The 25,625-nt window shown below is 44.2% G+C and overlaps 2 protein-coding genes across 6 annotated transcripts in view; one reads left to right on the top strand and one right to left on the bottom strand.

The window, feature by feature from the left end:
- Positions 1-10,723, bottom strand: part of LOC142578642 (vacuolar protein sorting-associated protein 37A-like) — a 43,991-nt gene extending 33,268 nt beyond the window's left edge. Inside the window, exons 1-5 of the mRNA XM_075688072.1 lie at positions 10,509-10,723; positions 10,068-10,142; positions 9,866-9,980; positions 7,551-7,639; positions 6,476-6,557 (exon numbers count right to left, since the gene is read on the bottom strand). Of these exons, the coding sequence (XP_075544187.1) occupies positions 6,476-6,557; positions 7,551-7,639; positions 9,866-9,980; positions 10,068-10,142; positions 10,509-10,615 (468 nt within the window). The 5' untranslated portion in view covers positions 10,616-10,723. The remainder of the gene's footprint in view (positions 1-6,475; positions 6,558-7,550; positions 7,640-9,865; positions 9,981-10,067; positions 10,143-10,508) is intronic.
- Positions 10,724-10,811: 88 nt separating this feature from the next.
- The window catches only part of LOC142578643 (CCR4-NOT transcription complex subunit 7-like), a 70,705-nt gene continuing 55,891 nt past the window's right edge, over positions 10,812-25,625 (top strand). For 2 of the 5 annotated variants that reach the window (XM_075688077.1, XM_075688076.1), the window contains exons 1-3: positions 10,812-10,949; positions 15,892-16,133; positions 23,911-24,104. In XM_075688077.1, coding sequence (XP_075544192.1) covers positions 15,945-16,133; positions 23,911-24,104 — 383 coding nt within the window. In that variant the 5' untranslated portion in view covers positions 10,812-10,949; positions 15,892-15,944. Of the gene's footprint in view, positions 10,950-11,250; positions 11,395-11,790; positions 11,809-15,891; positions 16,134-23,910; positions 24,105-25,625 lie in introns of those variants that run through there. The other 3 variants (XM_075688073.1, XM_075688074.1, XM_075688075.1) reach the window with 3 other exon arrangements.

The raw sequence follows: 25,625 nt of genomic DNA on the forward strand, positions 1-25,625 counted from the left end.
TTTATCAAAGTGGAGAAATACAATTGAAGTGAAGATAGGCTATTTCAGAACCACTTAGCTGCAAAAAGTACTTCAATGCATTCAGCAGAAGCGGAATTATCGGCAATCAAACACGGCCTCAGCTGTGCTCCCCTTCCTCCTCCAATGCCTTGCACTGCAAAGGCTTTGGCGGAGAAGTCACCGTGGCGTGCAGTTCAAATCTCTGATTTGGTGCCTATGCCGCGCTGAACATAAGCCAAACGCGGCTGTCATCAGAGAGCCGCAGTGCGCTTAGCCACTGGACTCGTGGCGGCACCTCGCGGCGGCCGCGGTGTAGCCGGGCACAGTGACCAATAGCAGCCGCGCATTGGAGTGTGCTTTATTACGAAATAAAGCACACAGAAGAGAGCGAGGATCATGGGGTTTTTGAAACGAGAGCGTTTGTGAGAAAGGTGACTTCGCACTCCTCTTGCGAACTCCACGGACCGCCTACGACAGCGAAACTTGGCTGAGATGTTCACAACAGCCTATGCTACCCGCAGACTATGTTATTTCACCAAGCCCGAGGGGTGGCTCAGGGCCCCTTTAAATGTTCATTTTCCGATGATCAGTCTTTTTCATCACCCGTATTTAATAGCCCCTTGTTTCCCACGATGGATCCCATAATCATTGACTGGGTTGGAATAACAAAACTCATAAAGAATCTAAAAGTATCTGCACCTGGCCCTGATGAAATAACTGCTCAGTTTTTGAAATGCACTGTAACCCACTCATCTATTATTTTATCTAAACTTTTCAAGCAGTCTTTAGAATGCGGTGTGCTGCCAAACGACTGGAAGGCAGGGAAAGTGGTGCCTATTCCAACACAAGGTAACCCTTCATGTGCTATCAACTACAGACCCATCTTGTTAACCAGCATTCCCGGGAAACTTCTGGAACACATAATTTTCTCTAATCTCGTGCTTTTCCTTGAATCTAAACTTTTTTTTAGTAAATATCAGCATGGTTTCTGAAAGAATTTTTCATGTGAGACACAACTAGTCATGTTTACTAATGACCCGTTCTCATCTCTAGACCGAGCTTCTTCCATTGATTGTATCTTTTTAGACTTTGAAAAAGCTTTTGACAGAGTGTGCCATCGCCTCCTTCTTCCTAAATTAAGCAAACTTAACATTGACCCTTAGTTACTTAAGTGGATTGAACGCTTTCTTGACAAACGAACCTCAGTTCGTATCCGCTAACAATTCCGTTTCACCAGCCTGTTTCGTAACTTCCGGTGTAACACAAGGCTCAGTCCTTGGGCCTCTCTTATTTCTTATTTACGTTAACGATCTGCCAGAGAAATTGATGTCTAACATCCGTCTTTATGCTGATGACTGTGTTATTTATCATGAAATAACTAACCCAGATGATTCCTTTTTACTTCAATCTGACCTTAACACCATTTCTTCGTGGTGTAACCAGTGGTTAATGAAATTAAATGTTAACAAATGTAAATAATTAAATGTCAACAAATGTAGAATGATCAAATTTTCTTGCGGTAGTGCTGTTTCTACATCCTCATACAAAATTAACAACTGTACTCTGTCACTTTCTATAAATATTTAGGTGTTCACATAACTAACAATCTGTCATGGCAATTCTTTTAATGAAAAACACGGCACACAATGGCAAGAATCTTAATAGCGAACATCAAAGCAGCTCGTCCTAGCATTCTGGCGTTAGTGGCTATGGCTGCCAGCGGATCTATGTGAGAGAGCGCCGGTTCGAGGCGGCGAGGTAATCGAAATGGCGGCGGCAGTGGCTTTGGGTAATGCCAGTCACGACAAAAAGTTCTGAAAAATGGACGGCAAAGGGTTCTTGCATCCGAAATTCTCAGAGTTTTCTATACGTTGACTCTAGGGGGTACGTGGTGATGCCACGAAACCATCTGAATTATCGGGCGTCCTGAAAGTCGGTCGTTGACTATACACTGGCAACTCCTCCAGCCAACGACACGGCGTCAAAGACGATTCATTGCTATTTTTCTGTGTGACTCAAGCTAGCATTACTGTGACCTTCATTCTCTTTCAATGAAATTACAGCTAATTTTACCTGATAGAAACACAAAAGTTTTACTGTACATGGGAGTTATCGAAGTGCCGCGACTGCACTTATACTGGCGAATAACAGGATTGTTCAGTGACCTTCTCCTGTGAAGTATTATGCCAAGGGACCATTTTTTCGCGTTGCTGTCATTACTAAGTGTAGGGGATCCAGAAGACTTGGCGGCTGCAGCATCTGTTGGCAAGACTTGGAGGGTATCCTGGCTTCTGAATTACATTAATCAAGAATCTGCAAATTTGTTTCAACCACAGCACGACCTCGCCGTTGATGAACGCATGGTAAAATCTAAGGCTCGATCAGGTGTAAGACAATGCATCCGAGACAAGGTGACGAAATTCGGATATAAACTCTGGGTACTGGCAAATTCAAGAACTGGATACACCCTTCAATTTTCTGTGTACATTGGCAAGCATGAGGCACCAGGACCACATAGCTTAGCCTTTGACGCCATGAACAAGCTTCGCACAAAGTACCTTGATCAAGGCCACAAGGTTTACATCAATAACGTCTACACTTCAAAAAAACTTTTTGAGCACCTCCTCAAGCACAAGACTCTTGCATGTGGAACAACTTGCAAAGACTGTTGCTGCTTTCCAGCTGAGTTGAAAGACTCATCATGGGAGAAAAGGGCGCACGCAGCATGGAGATGTTCGATGGATTCACAATGGTAACATCCTTTACATGCAATGGAAAGACCGGTGTGCTGTAAACTTGATGAGCGCGATGCATACAGCAAATGAGCATATTCCCACCAAGAGAAAAGGGGGTGCCAATGGGCTCTGAGGGTTATCTAAAAGCCACCCCTTGTCCATAAGTACAATGCTGGGACATTAGGTGCAGACAAATCAGACCAAATAATTGCCACATACAACGTCCTTAGAAAGTGCTTACGTTGGTGGGAGACTTTATTCATTGTGTGGACATCGCGTGTGTGAACAGTTTCATACTAGGGTAGCAATATGGGCTTGTTCGTCGGTCATCATTGAAAGGTGATAGTGCAACAAAACAAGGACACAAGAAGAAACGAAGCACTTTTCTTTGTTTCTTCTTGAGTTTCATACTGTTACAGCAGCACCAAAAAGACAACCCAACAGTTCCAGAATTTTCTCGAAGCACCTACTTTGACCAGCTTGCATTGAGGGAAGAACTGATTCAGTAGATATTTGACTATGATGAAGTCGCACAAGGCGGTGCTCCCTTCTCACCCTTGGACCCCTTTCGGCACCAAACGAAAAATAAGGGGAAGAGGACAAATGGCAAAATCTGCTATGAAAAAACAAAAGCACAGAATAGAGCAAAGGTCTTCTGCTTTACTTGCAAAGTATACCTTTGCTTCCTGCCATCATGGGACTGCTTTGCCGAGTGGCACAGCCATCAAGGCTGCTGGATTGATGGGCCCCGAAAAATGCAATATGTGGTATACAGGATTGATATATACTGGAAGCATAGCTAAGGGGCCTAGTAACAGTTTGTATATTTCAGAATTCTGAAAATAATTTTCTGGCTAAGCACAGTCACTGATTTCTCTTTGTTTATACATTCATGTGTACTTTTTTTGTTTATTTGACAAATAAAATGTGAATAATTCTAACTCTCACAGCACAGCCCTTTCTTATACGAGAAGCCACATCAATAAGCTACGATTTCATGTATAGCAATGTTTAATGTGTTTCATTGTTCAAGAGGAAAAGAAGATGTTTTCTGGAAGCACTGTAAGTTGGCCACTTTTCTGCTGTAATGAAAGAGTTAAAATAAAGTAGGCGCAAACAAATTTTAATTTAATACTTCATTACATCTGTGTTTGCTATATTGAGGTGCGACTGAGCACTACAGTACTTTCCCCAATACATAATGGCTACGTTTTCTCCCAGACAACAAATATGAGACTTGCAGAGACAAATGTTCTAGAATTTCGTAAGAAACTGAAAACTTGCAGCCAATGTGCAATGCACTCTAACTGGTATAGTTAGAGTAAAACCTGAAGCAGCGTAAAGAAGACTAACACGACAATAGAAAACGCACACAACAGGAAGAGCGCTGTACTGCAAACTGGAAAATTTATTGAAAGATCACCTAGCTTTTATAACATGTCAAGAAAACACCAACAATAACCAAAAGGCTGAAGCACCTGCGTACTGCCTACAAGTAGATGTGCTTATCTAAAAATTTTCTCATGTTTTGTTAGGCTGAGTGATGCTGTGCTAATGCATTTATCTCCTGCTCTGGTAATGTAGTAAGCTTCTACAATTTCTCTTTCTTTTTTGCTCTTTGCATGCTTCAGAAACCTGGTGTCATGGTACATTGGGGTACATGAGCATTTGTTGCAATGCGCAGCTAACTGACTACCGTACCTTTTTTTTACATTGTTTTTATGCTGCCTATCTCTGTCATTAAAACACTGCCCTGTTTGCTTGATGTACACTTTCCCCAATCTAAAGGTATTTCGTAAACAACTTCAGAGGTACACTTCGTGAATTCATTCTCGTGATTCGTGGTGCATTCCTGGCGTTTCCAGTTTCTCATAGCACTGCATAATTTCAAAAGTTTACAGGGAGTGGAAAACACCAAGTTAATTTGGTGCATATTTGCCACTTTCTTTAGTTTATGGGATACCTTGTGAACATATGGTATTACATGAAAAGGTCTCTTTTCTTTTTCCTGCTTTTTGATTTTTCTTCCTGAGCGCCTTGTTTTTGCAGGAGTGTTTCACACAGATCTCTGATGATGGAAGATGGGTACCTGGCTGTTTTTAGGCATTCTGTCTGCTGTAGAAGGCTATTTATCATTTGGTGCTCACATGATTTGTTCGCCGCAGCTTGAATACAGGAGATGGCTATTCCCCTTTTCACGAGTTTTGAATGAGCACTGTCATAGGGAAGCATGCCTTCCTTAGACCTAGGTTGATAAGCGTAGCAAACATAGTGATTTTAATAAAATGAAAGAATAATATCTAAGAATTGAATGTTAGTTTTATTTGGCAATTGAAAAGTGAACTTTAGTCCCCTACTGTGCATACTAAAAATTCTCAGACTATTTTTCACTTGTTCATCAAAGCAATAACTACTAGGTCACTGTTTTAGAAGAACCAGTTAGTCATCCATGTAGCAATAAATGCGCAAAACTGGGGAGTCAACTAAAGCATCACAAATGCATTTGTCAATGCTAGCTAAAAATATACCGCTAAGCAAGGGTGCGATGGATGAACCGATGCAAATACTCGTGCGTTGTATATAAAGATTTCCGTCATGACTGATGGCTTTTGACTGAAGATAAAATTCTAAGAGCGTTATGAAATTGTCAACATTTATGCCTACTGAGTTTTGAAATTCTTGTTCACCTGCTTCATTGATCATTTCATGTACGCAACCAGCATACCATTACAAGGAAGTGAATAAAACAGATCTTCCACATCAACAGAAAACCCATTGACACCATTCAAATTTGCACCACAAGGTCTCCTTCAGTTCGCTCACAAATTCTTCTTAATGATAGATCAAGGCAGCATAAAAACAATGTAAAAAACAGGTACGGTAGTCATTTAGCTGCGCAATGCAACAAATGCTCATGTACCCCAACGTTCCATGACACCAGGTTCCTGAAGCATGCAAAGAGCAACAAAGAAAGAGAAATTGTAGAAGCTTACTACATTACCAGAGCAGGAGATAAATGCATTAGCACAGCGTCGCTCAGCATAACAAAACATGAGATAAAATTTTTAGATAAGCACATCTACTTGTAGGCAATACGTACATGTTTCAGTCTTCTGATTATTGTTGGGGTTTCTTGACATGTTATAAAAGCTAGGTGTTCCTTCAATAAATTGTCCAACTGGCAGTACAGCGCTTGTCCTGTTGTGTGTGTTTTCGATTGTTGTCTTCATCTTCTTCGCGCTGCTTCAAGTTTTACTCAAGATGAACCAACTCGCCTAAATCAAGTTATTGGTGTATTTAGTTAGACAATTCAAAGGAATTTCTCATGTTTACCACTGGACTGTCAGTACTTATATCTTGTAAAGAGATTACCTACATTTTGCAATCAAGTTGGTGTACTAATACATTCAGTAATAATACTTATCTGTGTTATCTAGCAGAAACTAAAAACTACTGCTCTCTGTAAACCAACAAATTGAAGTTGTCAATACGAGGCAACTAGAAACTAGTAGCACCACCATCTTTCCAAAAGAGCAGCTTATGGTTCCCTAGCAGGCTGAAACGGCTCTTGCAAGCAGCTGGTCGGCAGAAAACAGTAGTTTTTATTTCTAGTGCTTGAAACACTGCTAAATTCATCATGAAATGATCCAAGCTGCAAATTGTAGTGTTTATGAGCGCTCCGAGTGTGAGCAAGCCAGCAGCAAATGCACAGGACCCGATAGGGGAACATCCCATCTCACCAAAGTTGCAGATGGGATCTTCGGCTCTCCAAAACCTGAGGGTCCGGTTAGCAGCGGTGGCAATGAAAATGTGGCATTGGTCCTGAAAACACAAAAACTTGGGCTCAGGTTTCAGCCACTGCTGTCACATCAGGATGAATATCTTAGGACAATGGATTGGCAATGGAAAGCAGGATCCTCATGGTTGGCTCTACTTTAGATGGCCAAAAGCCCCAGTATTTGAAACCTTTAGATTCCAATTTCAGCAACATCAGATATTCAAAATGAAACCTGGACTACTTTAATCACATTCTTATGTGCTCTGTTGAATGGCCGATTACAGAGGGAATGCACAGAGAGCACCACTCATATTATCAATGAAGCATAATGTGAATCTGGACTATAATGTAAACATAGTCACAGTTTCATAGTATCGTTCCAGTCTATATTTTAGGATTATGATCTGCTAGAAATGTTTCCAGGATGTAACATCCAAACAATTTTTTCAAAATTGAGGAATTTCACTAAAGCTTAACTAGCGATACATTTCTCCGTTTCTATTTTAATGCTGTAAGTAAACACTTGTCATGCTGCCAGTCATTAGAGTGTGCCACCTACACCAATGACCCAATTTTTGTTTAGCAAGACATTCTTACAGCGCCAGGTGCCCCACAACAAAAATTTGTTTAGTCACGTCGTCTACTGCACATGGGGCACGAGGGCATACAGAAAACCCGACTACTAGCTTAAAAGCAATTGCTTCCGACAGTGATTGATGGGTATCAATGTCACAAAGCAACATCTACACTATGAGATAAGCCTTAGGAGAGTGCTCCATATCAGTTCTGAGCACCTGGGTTTACTGTGCACTACACAAAGTGCCCAAGCACCTCCACATTCCGTCCCCACCTACCGCTTCCACGGTTGTGCAGTGCAATAAAGTTTAGCAAAGTGAAACTGACAACAGGATGATGTGTTGACATAACAAACGTACAGTGCACAGAGCAAAAGCGTTGTGGTGACCTTGAAAGTCACCGGGGCAAAGAGGAATTCCCAGCATAAGACAAGCAACAGATGGACACAGAAAGGCAATCACCTAGCAGTAGTACTGAGTTTAGGTGGGTGGTTCTGGAACTCCATCAGAATCCCTTGTATTATTCTTCCAAGGTCTGTATGCATGGAAAACTGCAAAATAGAAAATGCCAGCATATTGGCAGATTTTCTACCACGAGTTATGGCTTGTTTAGCGACAAAAATGTGTTTTTAGGAGACAGCAAATTGCAAATGAATGCTTTTTTATAGAAATATACATGGCCGATTCCCAAGAATAATCAACAATTTCTAGCAGTGTGTTTTAGCTGAATTGTCTACTTAGCAGAACATTATCGGAGTTGGAGCATCTGGCCTATGTGATATGGAAAACCCAGCTGCAATAAAACAACAGCTCACATGGAAAATTGCCAACACATAAAGTAAAGGCAGTAAGACCCTCGGAAACTGCATTTCAGCCTGTATAGAAGACAAAGCTTGCAATACTTTTCTGTTGCAGCACGAACAACAAAGCCTAATGTGCTGACACTGACTTTGAACTTCTATTGTTTTACAGGGCCCCTCACCAGGCCTCATTGCAAATTTAAGTGATACACTAGAAGTTCTAAAACGCTGTCTAGGGATCATTCTACCGAAATCATTTTTCAGATCAATCTCTTGTTGGAGGACGTAGAAGAAATTGAATGCTTTAATACCATAAATGCTAAGAGGTGAGCACGTCTGCCAAAAGAGACACTCTCTCCCTTCGTTTCAAGTAGCGTCTGCAAGCGACACTTCTTCCCCGCTTTCTCGCATACTGGAACCAAGTCGGGTTCACGTGATGAGCCCTGCCTCCCTTTTTTCTTCTCTTCAATTTTTGCTGCACTGCCAATTTCCAGTGCCAACACTCTACACTCCACACTGGATGATTTACTAATGTGCCATGGTGAGCGATGTTACTAGGACTGCATTTTATGTCGCAGCATTCGTACGGGCTACCGCGACACCTTTGGCTGGGATCAGAGCTTCCCCAAGAAGGAGGACTTGTGGTGCATGGTTTTAAATTTCAGCTGTTTCCGCGGAATGTGGCTCTCAACACTTTGCAAACACCATCGTCAGAACATTAAGCATGACATTAAGCAGTGCTTGAGTGTTTAAAATGGCCAAACCTGGTGAGGGGCCTTTTAAAGGGGTGATGCAGGTCACAAGATTGCATTTTTCTCCTACAAATTTTGACTGCTAAGTTATTTAGTGCATATCAATAAATAACTTAGTAAAAGACTTATCTATTGTAGTCCCAGTAGCTAAAAAAGTGCCACAGTGGTGCACACATTGGCCACATTGAGACACCTGCATTGATCAGTGCAAGTGTCGTTAATCACTCCTTTGTTTTGGGGAGGCAGACAAGCTTTGCTATTGCAATAGTGCCATTGAGTAATGTATTTTACAGAAGAGTAAAAGGTAAAATAACACAAGGCACTCTTTTCAAGCATTCCTGCTGAATCATTCAGTTGTCTATTTTTTCTCTGCAGTTTCAGACTATTGTATATTCAAGGCCAAAAAAATGTGCTGCACTTAACATAATAAATGTCAACTTATTTTTGCATGCACATGCATGGGTATGCATTTGGTGTAACTATCCAAAGTTTGTTGTATTTGGTAGGCTCTAAAAATGTGGGAGCTGCTTTATAAAGCATTTAGCATTAAAATTTTCGTTTCCAAGTATCAAGGTATGATAGAACTATGTTTAATCGCAGTGTGTGACCTCCAAAAATATTTTGAAATATTTTTGAAATCTCTTTGAAAGTTGATACCATGTTGCTATCGCTGTGCAATCAATAGTCATATTATCTTTTAATTATCTTACAGTTCAAAATGGACACGAAGTGCAGCGCAGCTTCATGAGCAACATAGCAGCAACTCCTGCGCATGCCAGTCGACCATCTCGTATAGTGGCAAATTGTTCTTTCCAATTTGCACTCTTTGACACTTTATTGCATTCAGCATTGAATTCCATGTGATCAGCTAAATGAATGAAATTACAATGAGCTTCAACATTGTCATTGAAATATTTAGTGGGTATTTTTTACTGTTCCGCACAGGAGTGTTCACTTTATCTAACAGTGCAAATCCTTTAGCTGCTATGAGCCACACATTTCTTTGGCTTCAGTGCTGCACCCAAATCTTGAGAAGCAGAAAGCACACTGTGCAGTTCCAACTGTGGAAAGTGCTGAAATGAGAGCGCGCACTTTGTGCACATAATTTGCTGCACCTTCTGCACAGAAAGACGAAACCGCAGAGGACGGAAACAATATCTCATATTATACAGGGCCCTAGCCATCTCTCCCTCCAAAGGCAACTAGCGAGAGAGACGACGCGTACCGCAGTGAGCGCCGGCACGCCCGTAACCTGGTACTGATCATCCAGCATTGGGTGAATAGCTGCCGGCGTCACTTTCAGAACCGGGCATTCGTGAGGAAAGGAACTCGGCAGGTGTCTGAAACAGAACCACAGTGATCACGACCGGCACAAGCACGTATAGTAGCCCCACAATGAAATATTATATGGTGACATTTTTACTCACATTTCCAAATTGAAGGAATTTCCTTCAGCAACAAACGGAATCCTAAACTCCTTGTCGGCTTCGACAACCACAATACTGCATAAAACAATGACAGGTGCGTTTACCAAAGTGTCGGTTTGGCAAGAAGAAAAGCTCTTTCGAACTCTTCTAATTACCGGGTCAAAAAAAGATTTATACGCCCTAACGGGAATGACGAAAAGAAAGTAAATGAGTATCATTTTAAATAAAACCAAAAAAGTTGCATTCTGTCCATCGTTATTCTACAATGCATACTCGATGACAGTCGCTTGGGAACCAGTGGGTGCACACACTGTGCAGGGTCGCCAGGCAAGCAATGCACACTCTTCGCCAATGAAATCGTAGATCATGTGCTTCAGTGCATCACAGAGAAAACAGTGACCCGCTATTATTGAGGAAAATGGCAATAAAGCTACAGCTCACTTGGGACAACAGGACCTGATGGAGGCGATCTGACGCTGCCTTTGTAGTTGTATTGGTGATGGCTGGCTCACATCATTAGTCCGGCGACCGAAGATCGCTTGAAACATTACTACTGCAACACGCAGATTCAACACACCTACGGAAATTTTCTTTCTAGCTTCCGCAGAACAAACGGCACTGGCAAGTCGGCAAGTGATCCTAGCTGATTGTGCCGTGGTGACATCATCACATGTCGTACCCGTGACGTAGCTATTTCTTGCGCATAATAACCGGTGACGCCCTTTTCTTTTCTATTTTCTTCTTTTTTACCCAGCATGCACACATGAAAGCCTCGAGCGGTACCGAGAACAAGCAGAAGCGCTGGTGACTCGAAAGTGTTGTGAATACATCAGCGTGGCTTTACTCATCAAGTGATGCACTGCAGTGGATTTTGTACTTGAAGTAAGGATTGTTACTATTACTAAAGACTGCATAGGCGCATTCTTCTTTATTTTGTTTGCGTTAAGGCCGAAAAGTGCTGAAAATGCTATGCGCCCGCATTTCAAGTTAGGCCTAGTAGCTCGCAGAAGTTGCTTAGAATTCGAACCTCGTTTTTATGCCCCTAGTGTATGTTGTCCAGTGTGTTTGCGCAAGAGAGCATCATCTTCCGGGCTCAACTTTTCAGGTACAAATTTCCTGTTCGTGGCCCTGGCGATCGCTCGAAATATTAGCCGGGCACAGTTGAAACGTCACGGTGCTCGCGCGATGAGCCTTGTGCTGGGAGTTGGTGTTCCGTTTGGTCTCGTCTCCTCGATTCTACCAGAGCTTTTGTGGCGTCCTACGTGCGTCGGTGACGTCCGGTTGTAGATTCATGGGATACCTCGGAAGGCTTGCGGGATCGGCTCAAGTCAGTGTTCTTTGTTCTCGGGAGGCCTCCTCTCCTGGGTGGTATCTGCGCGTTTGTGCCGTTCCTTCCTTGTTAGCAGTTGTAACTTGTGTTTTAGCCAGCAAAGTACTGGATTTGTGTGTGCTAAGCTTCCCTCTGACTCTATACTATCGATTTTTTTTTAGAGAGACTCATTACTGGACACCTTTCTGCGAACATCGTATCCGCAGCTGTCTTGTGGTGTAAATTACCACCGAAACAAAGAGAGGGATAAAAGCACTGGTTCATTTTACGCTACAGCTAACTAGTGTCTTCGTTATAACATTCCGTACTAGCCTTTCGAGTTCATCAACTCGGAGCTCAATTTTGTCTAAAATGCCCATTTAGTAACTTTCAGCTCAAGGACCCTACCTGTGCACGTTGGATAACTGTCAGGTTGGCATGCATGCTGGATATTTAACGTTAGAATACGATGCATTCGTAGAGCATATAAGATATTTATTTTTGAATTTTGCCTGTTGATGCTGAATTGCTACTGCATCACCAGCTGTAAGTCGTTTCCAAAGAATTCGTGCTTCTCTCTGTGCGTGCACCTCTAACACGTCTCGTGAGAATTGGAGGGTTGCTTCATGACATCTTTTTTCACGTTGACTTGCTGCTACTTGTCAAGTTTTCGCTGTTCTGCTATCGTACCTACGCATGAAATTTAGTTTTAGCTAAGCAAGCATTGTCATAAAAAATTACTTGCTTTCGTCACTTGAGTAATGAATGCGAGACATTATATTTTTAATGTGTTGCATTTTTGCCTTGAGTGTTGCTGATGGTAAAGTTCAAAGCAAGCTGAACTTTCTCTTGAAAATTTTAAAAGGCAGCAAGAAACTACAAAAAGAAGCCAAAATGGTATCCCGAGAGAGACTATTATTATGACATTTTTGCGCAGATCACATCCTTTCTAGGTACTTCCACATTGCACATTTGCACACCATTCATTTGGCGAACTTTGGTTTTTGCAAGTGGGTGCTGCAAATTGTAACAAATATCTGTGCAGTTGTGAGAAGTTGGAAACGTAAGCTCACCCTTCTCCAATCTTTTATATTGTATTTGCATGAAAATTTCCAGCCACAGAACATGCCTCGTGTTGTATTCTGATTTGTGACTCACATCCTCATATATTTTTATTTTGTAGTGGTGAAAGGCCTCCCTTGCATGTTTGTGGTCACACTACATGCAAGTGCTGTAATTGGAGAATGGTACAGAATATAAGCTCACTGAAACACTAGTAGCATTCTTTTAGTTTGCAAGTTCCAATCAAAGGTTCAGTAAGATGCAATACCTCTACTGTGCAAGTGTACTGTGTTGAAATCCAAGTTAATGTAGTTTGTTGCAATGTCCTGAAATAGTTAGTGCTTTTAGATTTACAAGAATGACTGTGTAATCCTGTTCTTGAAGCCAAAGACTGACAAGTAACATCTGTCTTCTTTTCTTTATGGCTAATATCTGCCACAAGTAGTCTACCGTACTTTATGTGAAAGTAGGGGTGCTGGCTTCAAGGGCACTAGTAGCCCTGAAGATCAGTGGTAAATGCAGTGCAATACTCTTATGCTAGTAAATGTAATATTTCCTGTTTAGTACCATTTCAGCAAAAGTTTACACAAAAGGAACTAGTGATTGCGTTGTGATCATCAAAGCAGACTAGAAGCAAAGAGCAAGGGACGAGCCTCTGTTACCTCCAACTTTTTGACAAAAAGGCCTAAACCAAGGCATATCCTCTATGTAAACTGTTGGTGCCTGACTTCTGTTGTTCTCTACACTTATCATAGCAACCCTGTGCAGGGAAATTAAGCCAATTAAGAGATCTGCCTGCTTGTTCCCGAGAAGGGAGGACTTGCCAATTGCCGCCAAATCCATTGAGACAGTGGCGCGCATAGGGAAATTGCAGACGATCCCTTCTGGTCTGTGGTCAGTTGACGCAGCCATTGCTTTTTCTGAAAATACACAGTTAATGGATATAGGGCACTGCACCTGCCATTGTTCATTAGGTCCATTTAATCCGCCTGCCCCATTGTGAACCAGTTCACAGTGGTTCATTAGAAGTTAAATTGTGCAGCTTGATTCTGTGGGGCAGGCACAGCACGACACTTGAAAATGAATGCCAAGGTACAGGCACGGTGCAGGTATTATGTGTTGTCCGACTAATGTGCACATACTAATGTAAGCTTGAGACGTCCTGAACTGCTGAAGGGGGGGGGGGGGAGGTATTCTGTAAGAGCCCACCTAGTAGATTGCCCATTTCGGCCGCTGCTGATTGGCTAGGGCCACTCGTCTCCTTCTCGCTCGTACAGCTGCATCCAATCAGCAGCAGCCAAAATGGACAGTCCACTACGCAGACTCTTAAAGAATCACCCCCTCCCCCCCCCCTTGTATGGTGAAATTCTGAGGCATAAATACACCCCGCACTCGATTAGATACCGCAGACGTGTGTAAGGGGTGTTTTAACGGTGCTTGCACCCATGTGCTGCACCGTCTGCTGCACTGCTGTTCCGCATCTGTAAGCCTGAACAAAGTTGGCACCGACAGTAGAGAGGGTGCAGCAATATCGTGAACCAGCCCTGCACCTTTTGAAACGAATGGCATGGTTCAGAGGGCACCATTGTCGCACCGCTGAAACAACTGGCGAGATTTGTTGGTTGCTTGAAGGGAACCATTGCTGGTGCATGGATGTGGACACCACCTACTGTGACTGTCCAAGGGCACATAAAATGTGGGAGCTGATGCTTGCCGCTAGGAAATAGTGCGTAAGGCTTCCAGTAAAGCTGACATATTTGTACAGAGCGAGTTGGTTAGAATAAATTAACTTCAGCAAATTGTATTGGTTATGCAGCTGTTCTGGAACAGCTATATTTTGTCCATTTGATTCATTTTGCGTGGTCAAAACTGTCCCTATGAGTTGCGTGCATTACATGTCATTCTGCTCTGTGACATGGGGGTGTGTGCAGTGTACTGTCTAATGGCATCATTAAAGAGACAGACAACCATCCAAACATGAATTGAGATAGCCCCACTGATGGAAAGACTGTCTCGTATTGACTGAAATGAGAGCTGTCTTCCTCATTGAGAATTAAAATGTTTTGATTGTTTGCAACAAATCGCAACAAAAGTTCGGCAAGTGTTACACGTGTGTAACACAAGAAGACGAAAGCCTGCTGCACATTTGGAAATACATGAAGTTATTCATCAGGGTTGTCGCTTGGCTTCTTCCACTCGTCGTACCCGTAATTGTTTCGCTTCTCTGTTTTTGCAGTACGGGATCCCCCCGTCTTTGGCATTGTGCTCGTGCAGACGCAGTGGCTTGCCTGCGCGGCGGTCCTCTCGAGTCGCAAGATTGCGCACTCCTCCATCGCTCGCTGCCGACAACCACCGCCTCTCCGACTGATGTCAATGCGCAGAGTGCGCATGCCCACTCTTCTGCGCAATAACACCTGGGGCGGCAGCAATTATGAAACATTAAAATTGGGCACGCTTACGTGTGGGAATGCAAAAGCATTATACCATTTGTAGACCGCAGAACGTCATGAACACACCCATTTTATACTCGTGACACAGCGCCACCTCCTCCGCACTGTCACATGCGCTGCCTAGTGACGCACGCACTAGGCACACCTTTAGCCAGCCAGAACTGTGGAGACAAAAATCTGGTCCCACTCGGAGCAAAATGTACCAAATTTTCTTCTCAAAGACGCTAATTTGCTTTGTTTACAGTAACCTCCCAGAGAAATATGGCATCAATTCGAACGCTTTGTTTTTTTTACTCTTTGCTGCGTAGGCCATTTTTCAACACGGCGTTTCACTAAGGTCAATTGCCAACATAAACACCTAATGCTTTCGCCTTAAACATGTCTTTTGGTGCACTCACGTGGGAAAGCATGGAAAGAAGATAGGATGCCCCAGCACGTGACCTTTGATTCATGTATGCGGCTTCTCAATCTTTTTTTAAATATTAAAATGCATTTTTATTTTCTAGGATAAGCTGTTTTTGGAACTTACAATGCACAGCTAAATATTTGAATATTATGAGTAAAAGAATAGCGCCATGGCCATAGTGGCACTGCAAGAACTTGAACCCACAGCCGTAAGAGGGCACCACATTGTCATTAGCTAGCACTAGGATTTTTAGTTGCTGCAGATGCAGCAACTCATGAGCAGCATTTTGTTTTCTATTAAAAAGTCAAAATGCGTACGGTTAATGAAAATTGGCCAACTTCTGTGTAAGCCACCCTTGCGAGGTAAATCACAGGCATCGCACTCGCTTCTCACTGTTGCTGGCGTCGGGGCTCCATTTCTTTAGATTGCTCCTATTGAAATTCTGCTTATGAAATGTTCATGCACTTTTGTAAATAACCAATGCAGGCATAAAAACATTTGAGGAGTGCTTCGTTGCGGCATAGAAATCTTGGTCCTTAAAACTCTGTTGTCAGTCCCTTTTAATCGCCTTTTATTCTTTTTGTTGCAAAATTGCAGAGTGGCATCCCCATGAGAGCATGTAATGGTGAGGCCCCGCATGTTTGGTGAGCATGCCTGCCCCCAGCACCGCGGGCAGCAGCCCCAGCGCCAACAGCGCTGGCAGCGCCGGTGGCGGCAACACCAATGGCCTGGTGGTTTGCAACGAGGCCTGTGGAATCCGCGATGTCTGGGCCTCCAACCTCGAGGACGAGTTTCGCGCCATCATACGTGTGGTCCAGAAGTACAACTACGTCGCCATGGTCAGTTGCACCAATTTGCTGCTAGAAAATGTGTTCTGTTTGAGTAAGTGCTTCCATAATTGAGAATTGCAGTCCTACTTGAACTGTGAAGCAGTGACAGCTAGAGTTGGCACAGTATCAGTTGGAAAAGACTCAGCAGGGGAGACACTATCCAGTGAGCGATTGCAGTGTGGCTTACACATTGCTAAAGGGCCAGACTGGGTTCGTGTTTTCACATCAGCCTACATGTGGGCTCAGACTAGCCCCAAAAGTTCTGTAACACTTTAGCAGAAAATAAATGCATTAGCGGCCTGCAATTTTGCCATCATCATTCATGCATCATATGTTGCCAATCCAATACAGTTGCGGAGATGCAGCAACGGAAAGATGTGAGCGTGCTTGGTAGTGGAAAGCAACAGACAGGCATGGGCTGCCTAAGCACAGCCCTTCTTGAAGCAGAAGAGAGAGCTTTAGAGACCAAAGTGCAACCAGGAAGGCATTGCTCACTAGTGCTGAGGAGATTATCAACTCGGGGGCAAAACAAAAGGCATGAACGGGATAAAAATTGGCCATGTGCCCTTAACGAAAGGAAATCCAAGCCATGAGCAGACACTTAAGGAACTTTGCGAACTCGAAAAGGAAATGTTGAAAAATGGGAAGCATTATGTCATGTTTATGATTTCTGCATTAGTCGACTGTGAGCTGATATTTAGGTTACCGTATTTACACAATTGTAAGTCGACCTATTCTTTTTTTTTTTTAATTTGAAAATCTGAAGTGGGGGGTCGACTTGCAATCGAAACCAAAACATGGCACCGCCAAAAATAAGCGAGACCAACGAGATATCGGGGGAGCTACAACGTAGTCACAATTTTATGTTTGCTCTATGGCCCTACCCGTAGTTTTAGCTATCCTGTGCATTTGTTTTGTTTGCTTTTGGAAGGGTTTTTCAACATTTTTTAGGGTTTTACAGCGCACGCGACACTCATGGGGGGTGTCGATAGTCAATGGAAGTGCAGCTGTTCCATTTGCGGCGGCACCTCAGAACGGCGGCGCTTGCAGGGACTATCAATAGTTCATGGAAGAGCAGATGCCGCTCACGTGTTTCTATTTCCCTGTAGCTTATATAAGTGTTCTATGGTAGCTTTTAGTTGGACGCGTTCGACTCGACTGCTGGCTACGTGCTACTTCCATGCTTCCTCATTCGTCATGAGTGCTCCAGGCCCACTAAACATGCGGCCCTCGTTCACAGCAGCGTTCAAGAGGGCTGCCATCCTTTACGCCGAAGAAACAAATTGCTGCGCAGCGGGCTGCAAGTTTGATATTTCCGAACGGTTGATGCAACAATGGCCACTGCATCGAAGCAAAATTTTCAGCTGCGATGGCAAGCGAAGAATTTCCTACGGGCCAAAGTCGAGATGCTTTCCGGAGCTGTAAGTGAAGCTTGCGGGGTACGTCGATGTAGGCAAAGCTTGTAGGGTTAGTCGCTGAAGTGCGTGATCAGTCCCTACCAGTGAAGTGCGACATGGTCATGAAACAAGCCCGGATCTCTGCCTTTGAGGACCTGCTCTGCCTTGAGTACAACGAGTGTCTGGCGGCAGAAGACTGCTAACTTACGCCAACCTGACCTGTCAAAAGAGCCTCCCTGAGGGCTGCGTGTGGTTGGGTGCATTCGACGTGGGCTGCTGTTCCACAAGATGTAGTGCGGTCGTTTGCCAAATGTGGAATTTTGCTGGACGACGACGCGCTGGGGGACCGTAGCAGCGGTGACGATGGCAGCACCAGTGAAGACGAGTAGTCCAGTGACCATGCCAGCTACTAATAAATTTTTGTTATGGAATGCGCCCTCGGGTATGCTCTTTTATTTTATTTTTTTTTCCTGTCGCGCGATATGGAAAGGGGGGTCGACTAACAATCGTGTAAATACGGTAGTCATGTGTAAGAGCACTTTGGTCTTGCTTTATACAGCAAGACCCTGCTAATCCTCACTTTGAGGGAACGTAAAACATGTCAGAATTAACCAATTGTCGAATTATTGAGTGTACCAAGAGAGCAATAAACAAATGCTTTCTACTTCAACATAATGCATTGGTGGGCTAGTTGGTGCGAATCCATGAATACTTGTCCTGGTCGTCTTTCTTGTGTCTGTCGTTTTGCGCTAAACAAAGTACTTCAACATACTTTTATTTACTGATTGACTGGGAAAATCCCATTTCTTTTTTGCGCAAGAGCAGTGCGGAATCTGCAGCTCTTGTCTTCTTGTTAATGATATAGCACTCGCAGTGGCTGTGGCCTCGCAACTTTCTTTCCAATGCGGCCACGGTGCAGGACTTGCATCTTCTTTTGAGACGTGCTTATCACTGTTGTGCACATATTTTGATGACTTTCTTCACTGAGCTGGTCAGCAACAGATCATCCGTCTCAACATTGAGATCTTTCTTTCAGTTGTAAACTTCCTCAGTGGCGGTCGTCGATATGTGGCTCCTTTTTGTTTTTGCTCACCAGGTGCTGTGGTGGTCACGGTTAGCCTTGTTCTGTGAACCACTAGTGGTTTGTAAGGTTTGCCTAGCAAATGGCATTCTTTGACTTGAAATTGCTGCAAAATGCAATGCTCATCACCAATTTATGTGCAGCTTATTACAGACCTATGCCGAAGTTGAAAGGCTATGACTGAGCGAACTGAACAGGGAAAAGCACTAGCAATGAAGCTGTGCCTAACTATCTTTCACTGCCAGTGAGTGCGTGTATTAGGAACTGAAAAAGAATTATCATCGTCAGCCTGTTTTATGTCCACTGCAGGATGAAGGCCTCTTCCTGCGATCTCCAGTTACCCCTTTCTTAGCACCTTCTGCTGCATTACAGGTCTGGCCGCTGCCTTGGTCAGGTGCCCCACAGCTGCTGGGGACTGAGGGCCATGGGTTAATTGTAGGAATCATTTGGGAGGTAGTGGTCGAATACTGCACCAGGGAGGCCAATTCCTGTTCTGGTGAGGGAGTGTCTTTGTCGAAGCTTAGTCGTAGCTTAGTGTGCCGGTTGTACCTGGATTAGTATAGTCCCACTCACTCTCGGCATCATTTGCTGGTGTCAGGTGCCACTCCAAGCCTGCAGATGTAGTGCTGAAAAAGAATAAGCAAAGAAAAAAAAAAACATATCCTCTCTCAATGAGGTAAACAAGCTTTTATAGCAAGGCACAAGAGCCGCGCGCATCATGTTTTCATGTCGAAAGCGTCTTCACTAAAGATGAGCTTTTTTGTTGCCAATTGCGACTTTCCCGCAGGTTTCTAGGTGGCGGTTCACATCCCTCGCATAGAAATGCATCTGTGTGACAATGAAAGTTCAATATTTGGCACATGAGCGTGGACTCGTGCTCATCACGACTCAGCTGCGCAAGATTGCTTTTATTCAGCTCATCTAGGACCTTCCAAAACGGGTTCCCACAGGGACCTCCCACATCAAGGGAAAGAGGCATTAGCAACTCTTATGAACTGTAGCATCTTGGTGAGATGCTTCAGGCTCCCCTCCTTGAAGCTCCTATATGTGGTAAGGTATGCGTCGACTGGAAATGCCGGGCTAATAGCCTGCAGGCACAACTGACATTGTGTATGCTTGCTGACTTTGCGTACAACACACTCGGGTAAGAAGTACACCACACTGTCGTCTATATCGCCTCTGAAATAGCTGTGCTCATTGTTAATTTGCTCAGGAGAATTAGAAGAACCAAAAGTATTTTCCATGAGCCTAGCCTTCATCTCATTTCACAGTCTGGCTCTGTTTGAGCGATAGACCTTTCAAGCAGTCTTTAATGCATCTTCCACACTGAGAGGGGAGAAATTTGACAGTAGGGTGTGACTCGTCTGCAGATGATTGTGCAAGACCAAGGTGCCACTGAAAGAGAAATCAAACTCATTAGAGCAGAATTACAAAATGTCCCTAAATTATAAATTAAAAGGGAAGCAAGGCTCCGAGGGTGCCTTGTTGAGCTTGGCGGTCAACACGTAAAATGCTCCTTTGTCGAACAGATCATTGGTAATGTTTAGCGTCGACAACAACATTGTGAGGCAAGTAGTTTTGTACCTTTCTCGAGAGCATTTTGCTCAGTCATATTCAGGACTTCGAGGGACTTCTTGATAATCTGGAAAGAAATGTTTTTGAAGGATTAATGATACTACTACAAGGCCAGGTGCCAGCGTAAGTAATAGCAAGATGAGGCTCCAAGAGTAGAAATTTACCATATTACTAGGTTCTCACACCCCCTTGGTTGTTACATGCACTTGTTTGCCATGACCTAAAAAAAGTAAGGTCCTTTATAGTACCGTGCACCTCATTATTTCATATAGAAATACAACTTTCTCTAATTTGGAAAAACAAAGATCTACTCCCATTGCACTAAAGTTGTGATAAATAAAAAAAGTCGCAGTTTTGCCCAAGCAAGTGCGCACAAGCAAACATGAGCACGTCTCACTCAATCACCGCAGAAACTTTTTACCAGAACACTGGAGTGAGAAAGTATGGTAGCAGGAGCGAGCGAATTGACCTTTGTGTGGCCCGTCACTTCAATGTGAATTTAGCAACGAGAACACAGCACGGGTGCGCCTGGATGTCTAAACTCTCTATCGCAGATTGCTTTCAAGATAAAGGCGGCGCGTCCGTGCCTATGCAGCGGTCACTGGAGAAGAATGCCTCTCCTGTTTGTGCCAGTCTCGCACGCAAGTTTTGGGAATTCCGAATGCCCGTGGTGCGGCCCGATTTCCGCCTGTCTCCACACACATGATCACTTGCCTTTTAATTGCGACATTGTGATGAACTCGGCTTGTCTTCGCAGTCGGCACTACCATGCTGGAATACGGATGTTGGACTAACCTAAGTACACATACTACAGCACATAGAGGAAGCGACGGCAGCTAGGCATGAAAGCGCACACGAGGCAGCCATCTTGAAATGCCGATGGTGATATGGCATCACAGATTTAGGGTCACACTTGATTCTAACGTGCATGCAATTTTCGGATCCGTTTTCTTGGGGAAAAGTGTGCGTTAACGGTAGCTGCTTTCCTTTATCTCTTTGGAATGATGCCCGATTCCCCTGGCTGGAAGCTTGATGAAAAGTGCGTCAAATGCATTGTTCAGCGTTCTTGTGAATGTCTCAATGCATTCCGAGTCTTCTAAGCCAGGGACTTTTGTTCCCCTGTACACGTGTGTGCCAATTAATGTTCCACTACTATAGAGATTCGATCTTAAGAATTTAAGAATGCAACATAAGAGCAGTATGCTTTAAAAAAAAATGTACCTGCGTAGCTAGCTTCCCGCCTATCTTACGCAGGTTATCAGGGGGCAACATGTGCTTCAGCAAGTCTTGGCACAACCCATGCATTCTTCTTTTTCTGTTTCATATAGGGTAATGGTGAAAATTGATGTGAAGGTCATAAGCCTAGAAGCAACAAAATTGGATGGCTGAACTGTACCGAAAATTCACACATTTTTCTTTTCCATGCACAAGTGTGCTCTCTCAGATGGTTTATTATGCACTTCATGATGTGTGGAACACCACGGATGAAGTATGCAGATGTTTCGTGATGGCTCCCACGGACGCTCAATGAAGTGGTGTGCAGCATCCATTTTTCATGACACTCCAAACTAACTCCTCATAAATCTGTTGTTGCCAGCCCCATCACTGATCACAGTCATCACTGATGCATTGTTCTTGTGCAGTTCTGGGATAGCACTAATTACCAATTCTGCAAGACATTTTCCAGGAGCTGCTCCTTTTGTCGCAAAACTTGCAACTGACTGCACCAAGTGTTCAGTGGTACTGTGAAACCTCGTTAAACCATAGTTGGCCGGAGCTCGGAAAAAGCACATACTAAACGGTAGTACTGTTTAAGCGAAAAGCATGAGATCACCCACTTACCTGTCGAAAACGGAACTCGGAGAGAGTGCAGTGAAAGGGGGAAAAACATGCAGTATTTATTCACTTTGCATGGACGACAGCGGCGACAAGCTTACTGAAGCTGCGTGCCAGCTTTTCAGCCAGCCCCCTCTTCTCGGCAAACACTCGCATGGCAGATTCCTTGTTGGCGTTACGTATTCTCCGTGCAAGCGCGCAGTAGTGCTGCAGAAGTCCCGGGGCGCCTTTTTCATTGCCGGGTGCCGGAGTTTGGAATACTTTTCGTTTTGGAATATAGTTACATTATCGCGCCCCTGTTCTCGTTCCGACAATTGCATTCATGAGGCTGACGTATCGCGCAGCTTCTGCCACTGTCGGGCCTGAATCACCCGTGCTGTCGCTTTCCGTGTCATCCTCATCACTGTCGCTAGTCAACACTTTGGCAAAAGCAGAGGCAACGATGGCGAAAAGTCGAACCTCGTAGCCGACATCTGTTCGCGGTCACAGCAGCGCTGCCGAGCAACTTCGCATTCCAAATGCCACACACCGTAGTCAACAGCTGATCCCTGTCGCGTGCCAGCGCCGACTTCTTCGTGTCACGTTCGATAGCACGGACAATGTCTAATTTTTCTTTTATGCTGAGCACCCGGCGTCTTTCTTTTTATCCGAGCTTCGGCATGACGCGAGTTCTCGCTAGCACGACATCGCAACGCTCTCTGGTACGGCGACGAAATGATGTTGATGTTGATGTGGCTTCACGCGCAAATGCACAGGGCTCTTGGAGGCCGTTGTTCCGATCTCTGTGGCTTGTTGTTCTGCCGGGCCGCCCGATGGAGGCGACGCACCGCCGAATTTGCGCGACGAAAAGGGGAAACGCTACGTTTTAACCGATGCGTATGCAGTAAACTGGTACGGTTTATGCGGATACAAAACACATTATGTTCAATGGCCGCTGAGTTGGGGATTTGTCTTTACTACTTTTAAAATGAAGCTACTGTTTAAGCGGGTATTAACGAGGTTTTACTGTACGAGCATTAGTATCAATGTGTGGTCAGCAAGCTGATTTGCATTTGGTGCCATCACTACTCCATAGGTCACAAGTCCACCTCATTTTACATGGGGCTTTATGGAACCCTCCTTTAACTATACGTCATTGAGGAGCAATACACCTAGCCATTTGAGGTCGCTTTTGTCACAGAAATTACTTTAGATGCTGTTGAGTGCAACTTGGTTGAAGGGCCCCTGACCAGGCCACATAGAAAATTTTGAGGCCATGCCGATACCAAAGGTTTGCACAGTAACAAGTGAAAGATTGTAGGCATGATTAGACATGAGCATGGTGCACTACTACTACTACTACTACAAATGACAAAAGTGAGGTGAATGTTGTCATGGCTCTGGTAGCATTTGATTGTTGGATATTTCTCTTCATGCAAGGCACATTTTAAGAACTTTCTGTTCGAAAACGTTTGTGAGGGAGATGGCCTATACCAGACACAGTTCATACATTTTGTAGGAACACGTGTCGGCCCTACATTTATTAGGGAAGGCAAAGTGGCAAGCAGAGCAACGGCTGTGGCAACTAGCCCAGCCGAGAGAGAGTGCATTCTTTTGCTTGTCTTTTTCATCCTCCAGAGGCACTGTTGTTGGAGGCGGCACTGCTACACCATTCAAGGAAGTTGTTGCAGGGTTGTTTTGCATTGGCCTCATTTTGCAAACCACTTGAGGATGTGGTGATTACTTCTTTCATCTTCAGGGCACTAACCTCTCTGCAGATTACATCATTCTTGCATAATATATTTAAGTCATGCGAGAGACTGGGGAGTGAAAAGATGGCAGTTCTTTTGTGCAGTGTGAGGCTGTTCTCACTTTCTCAGTCATCAGCAGCATTGCCTATAGCACTTGCACATTGCAGGACACCGAGTTTCCGGGAGTGGTGGCACGGCCCATTGGGGAGTTTCGCAGCACAGCAGACTATCAGTACCAGCTGCTACGCTGCAATGTGGACCTTCTCAAGATCATCCAGTTGGGCCTCACCTTTCTCGACGAACATGGCAACACCCCCCCAAATTACTCCACCTGGCAGTTCAACTTCAAGTTCAGTCTCACGTGAGTGGACATCACAAGTGACCGAAGTCTCACCGACTGCTCGTACTACTGCTGCTGTATGCAATCAATGGTACACAGTGCCAAGGCTTGAAGTCTCTGCCATCTTGCACAAAAATATAGCGTTTTAGTGGTAGAACGAATCACAATAAATACCTTTTAGTTTAACTGAGGTTTGTCCAGAATTGTTTGGAAGCTATTGCTGCTGTCAACATTGCTGTGATTTGCATAAGTTATGGGTGCCTTGGGGCAGCGGAGTTTGAAAGGTTTCCTGCCCTATAAGGCTTGTTTTGTGCACAAAGATTGCCTGTCCCTTCTAAATACTGAAAATTGCAACTGGAGTCATAAAATACTAATCCAGAAAGTAGAGCACTGCACAGGCTGAATTTTACGGGTTGGGCCTGCCATATGAAGCCCGTGACTTGAACCCTTTTCATGTCACAGTTTGCTCTGAAGGAACGAGATGTTGCTTTTGGTGCCGTATTGCACGTTGGCTCAGCAAAAGCACTAATACAGTGAGGCCTCTTTAAACGTAGTTGGCCGGAGTTTGGAAACAGTATGTACCGTATTCACTCACATAATGATCGCACTCGCGTAATGATTGCACCCGCATAATGATCGCACCCCTGAATTTTGTCGTCAAAATTTGTTTTTTAAAAATTTCCCGTGTAATGATCGCACCCCGAACTTGCCGCAGCGATATGTCATGTGCCAAGTCTAGCTAATATTAATCGCGCTTACCATCTGTCGAATGCTACGCGAACGACTCGACAAACCAAGCGGTCTGCATGCACCAAAGTTGCCTTCATTATGTGTAAGCTTTATAATGGTTGTGGTCAGCACCAACAAAAAAGTCGCATTTCGATTCTTCTCATCTCCACTCATGGGCACGAAACAAATCGCGAGTGGCAACGATAGTAGCCACGTTTACACTGATACGTTAGAAGTGTACCCTATTCATACACCGACGCTTGTAACACAGCTAAGATATTCGCCCACCCTTAGCGGAAACGTGCCGTATTAGGATAGTAGTGAAGACCGATGCCGCAGTTTCCGCAGCATGCCGGCCATGTGTTTCTATGTCACTGGCAGCTAAGTGCGCCCATCTGCTTCTGTCCCCTCAAAGTGGACATGGCTACGTTATTGCCGCAAACTTGCCGATATTAAAGATATTATTCATTTTTGATACAGAAGAAACTGTTTCAAGGCACACAATGTACTCGCGAGAAGAAAAAATCCAGTTCGGCGCGTTCGGCTTGTTCCGCCGGCCGTCATTTAGGCAATTGCATATCTCTTTGTTGCTTCTGTGATGCAGCTCATTCACATGCATTGTTTTACTGCACTGAGTCGCCCTTGTAGGCTATGTAGCTAAAGGAATATTGCCCTGGTAGCACAGTCGTCGGCCTGGCACAGTGCAAGCCTTAGTATGGGCACGAACATCATTACATCGCCGAAAGACTAGCGCCAGAGATTAGCGCCCTTTCTCACTGCGCAAAAAGGCAAGATTGCAAGTGATGTGTGTTT

The sequence above is a fragment of the Dermacentor variabilis genome, chromosome 4 (assembly GCF_050947875.1).
Source record: "Dermacentor variabilis isolate Ectoservices chromosome 4, ASM5094787v1, whole genome shotgun sequence".
NCBI lineage: Eukaryota > Metazoa > Arthropoda > Arachnida > Ixodida > Ixodidae > Dermacentor > Dermacentor variabilis.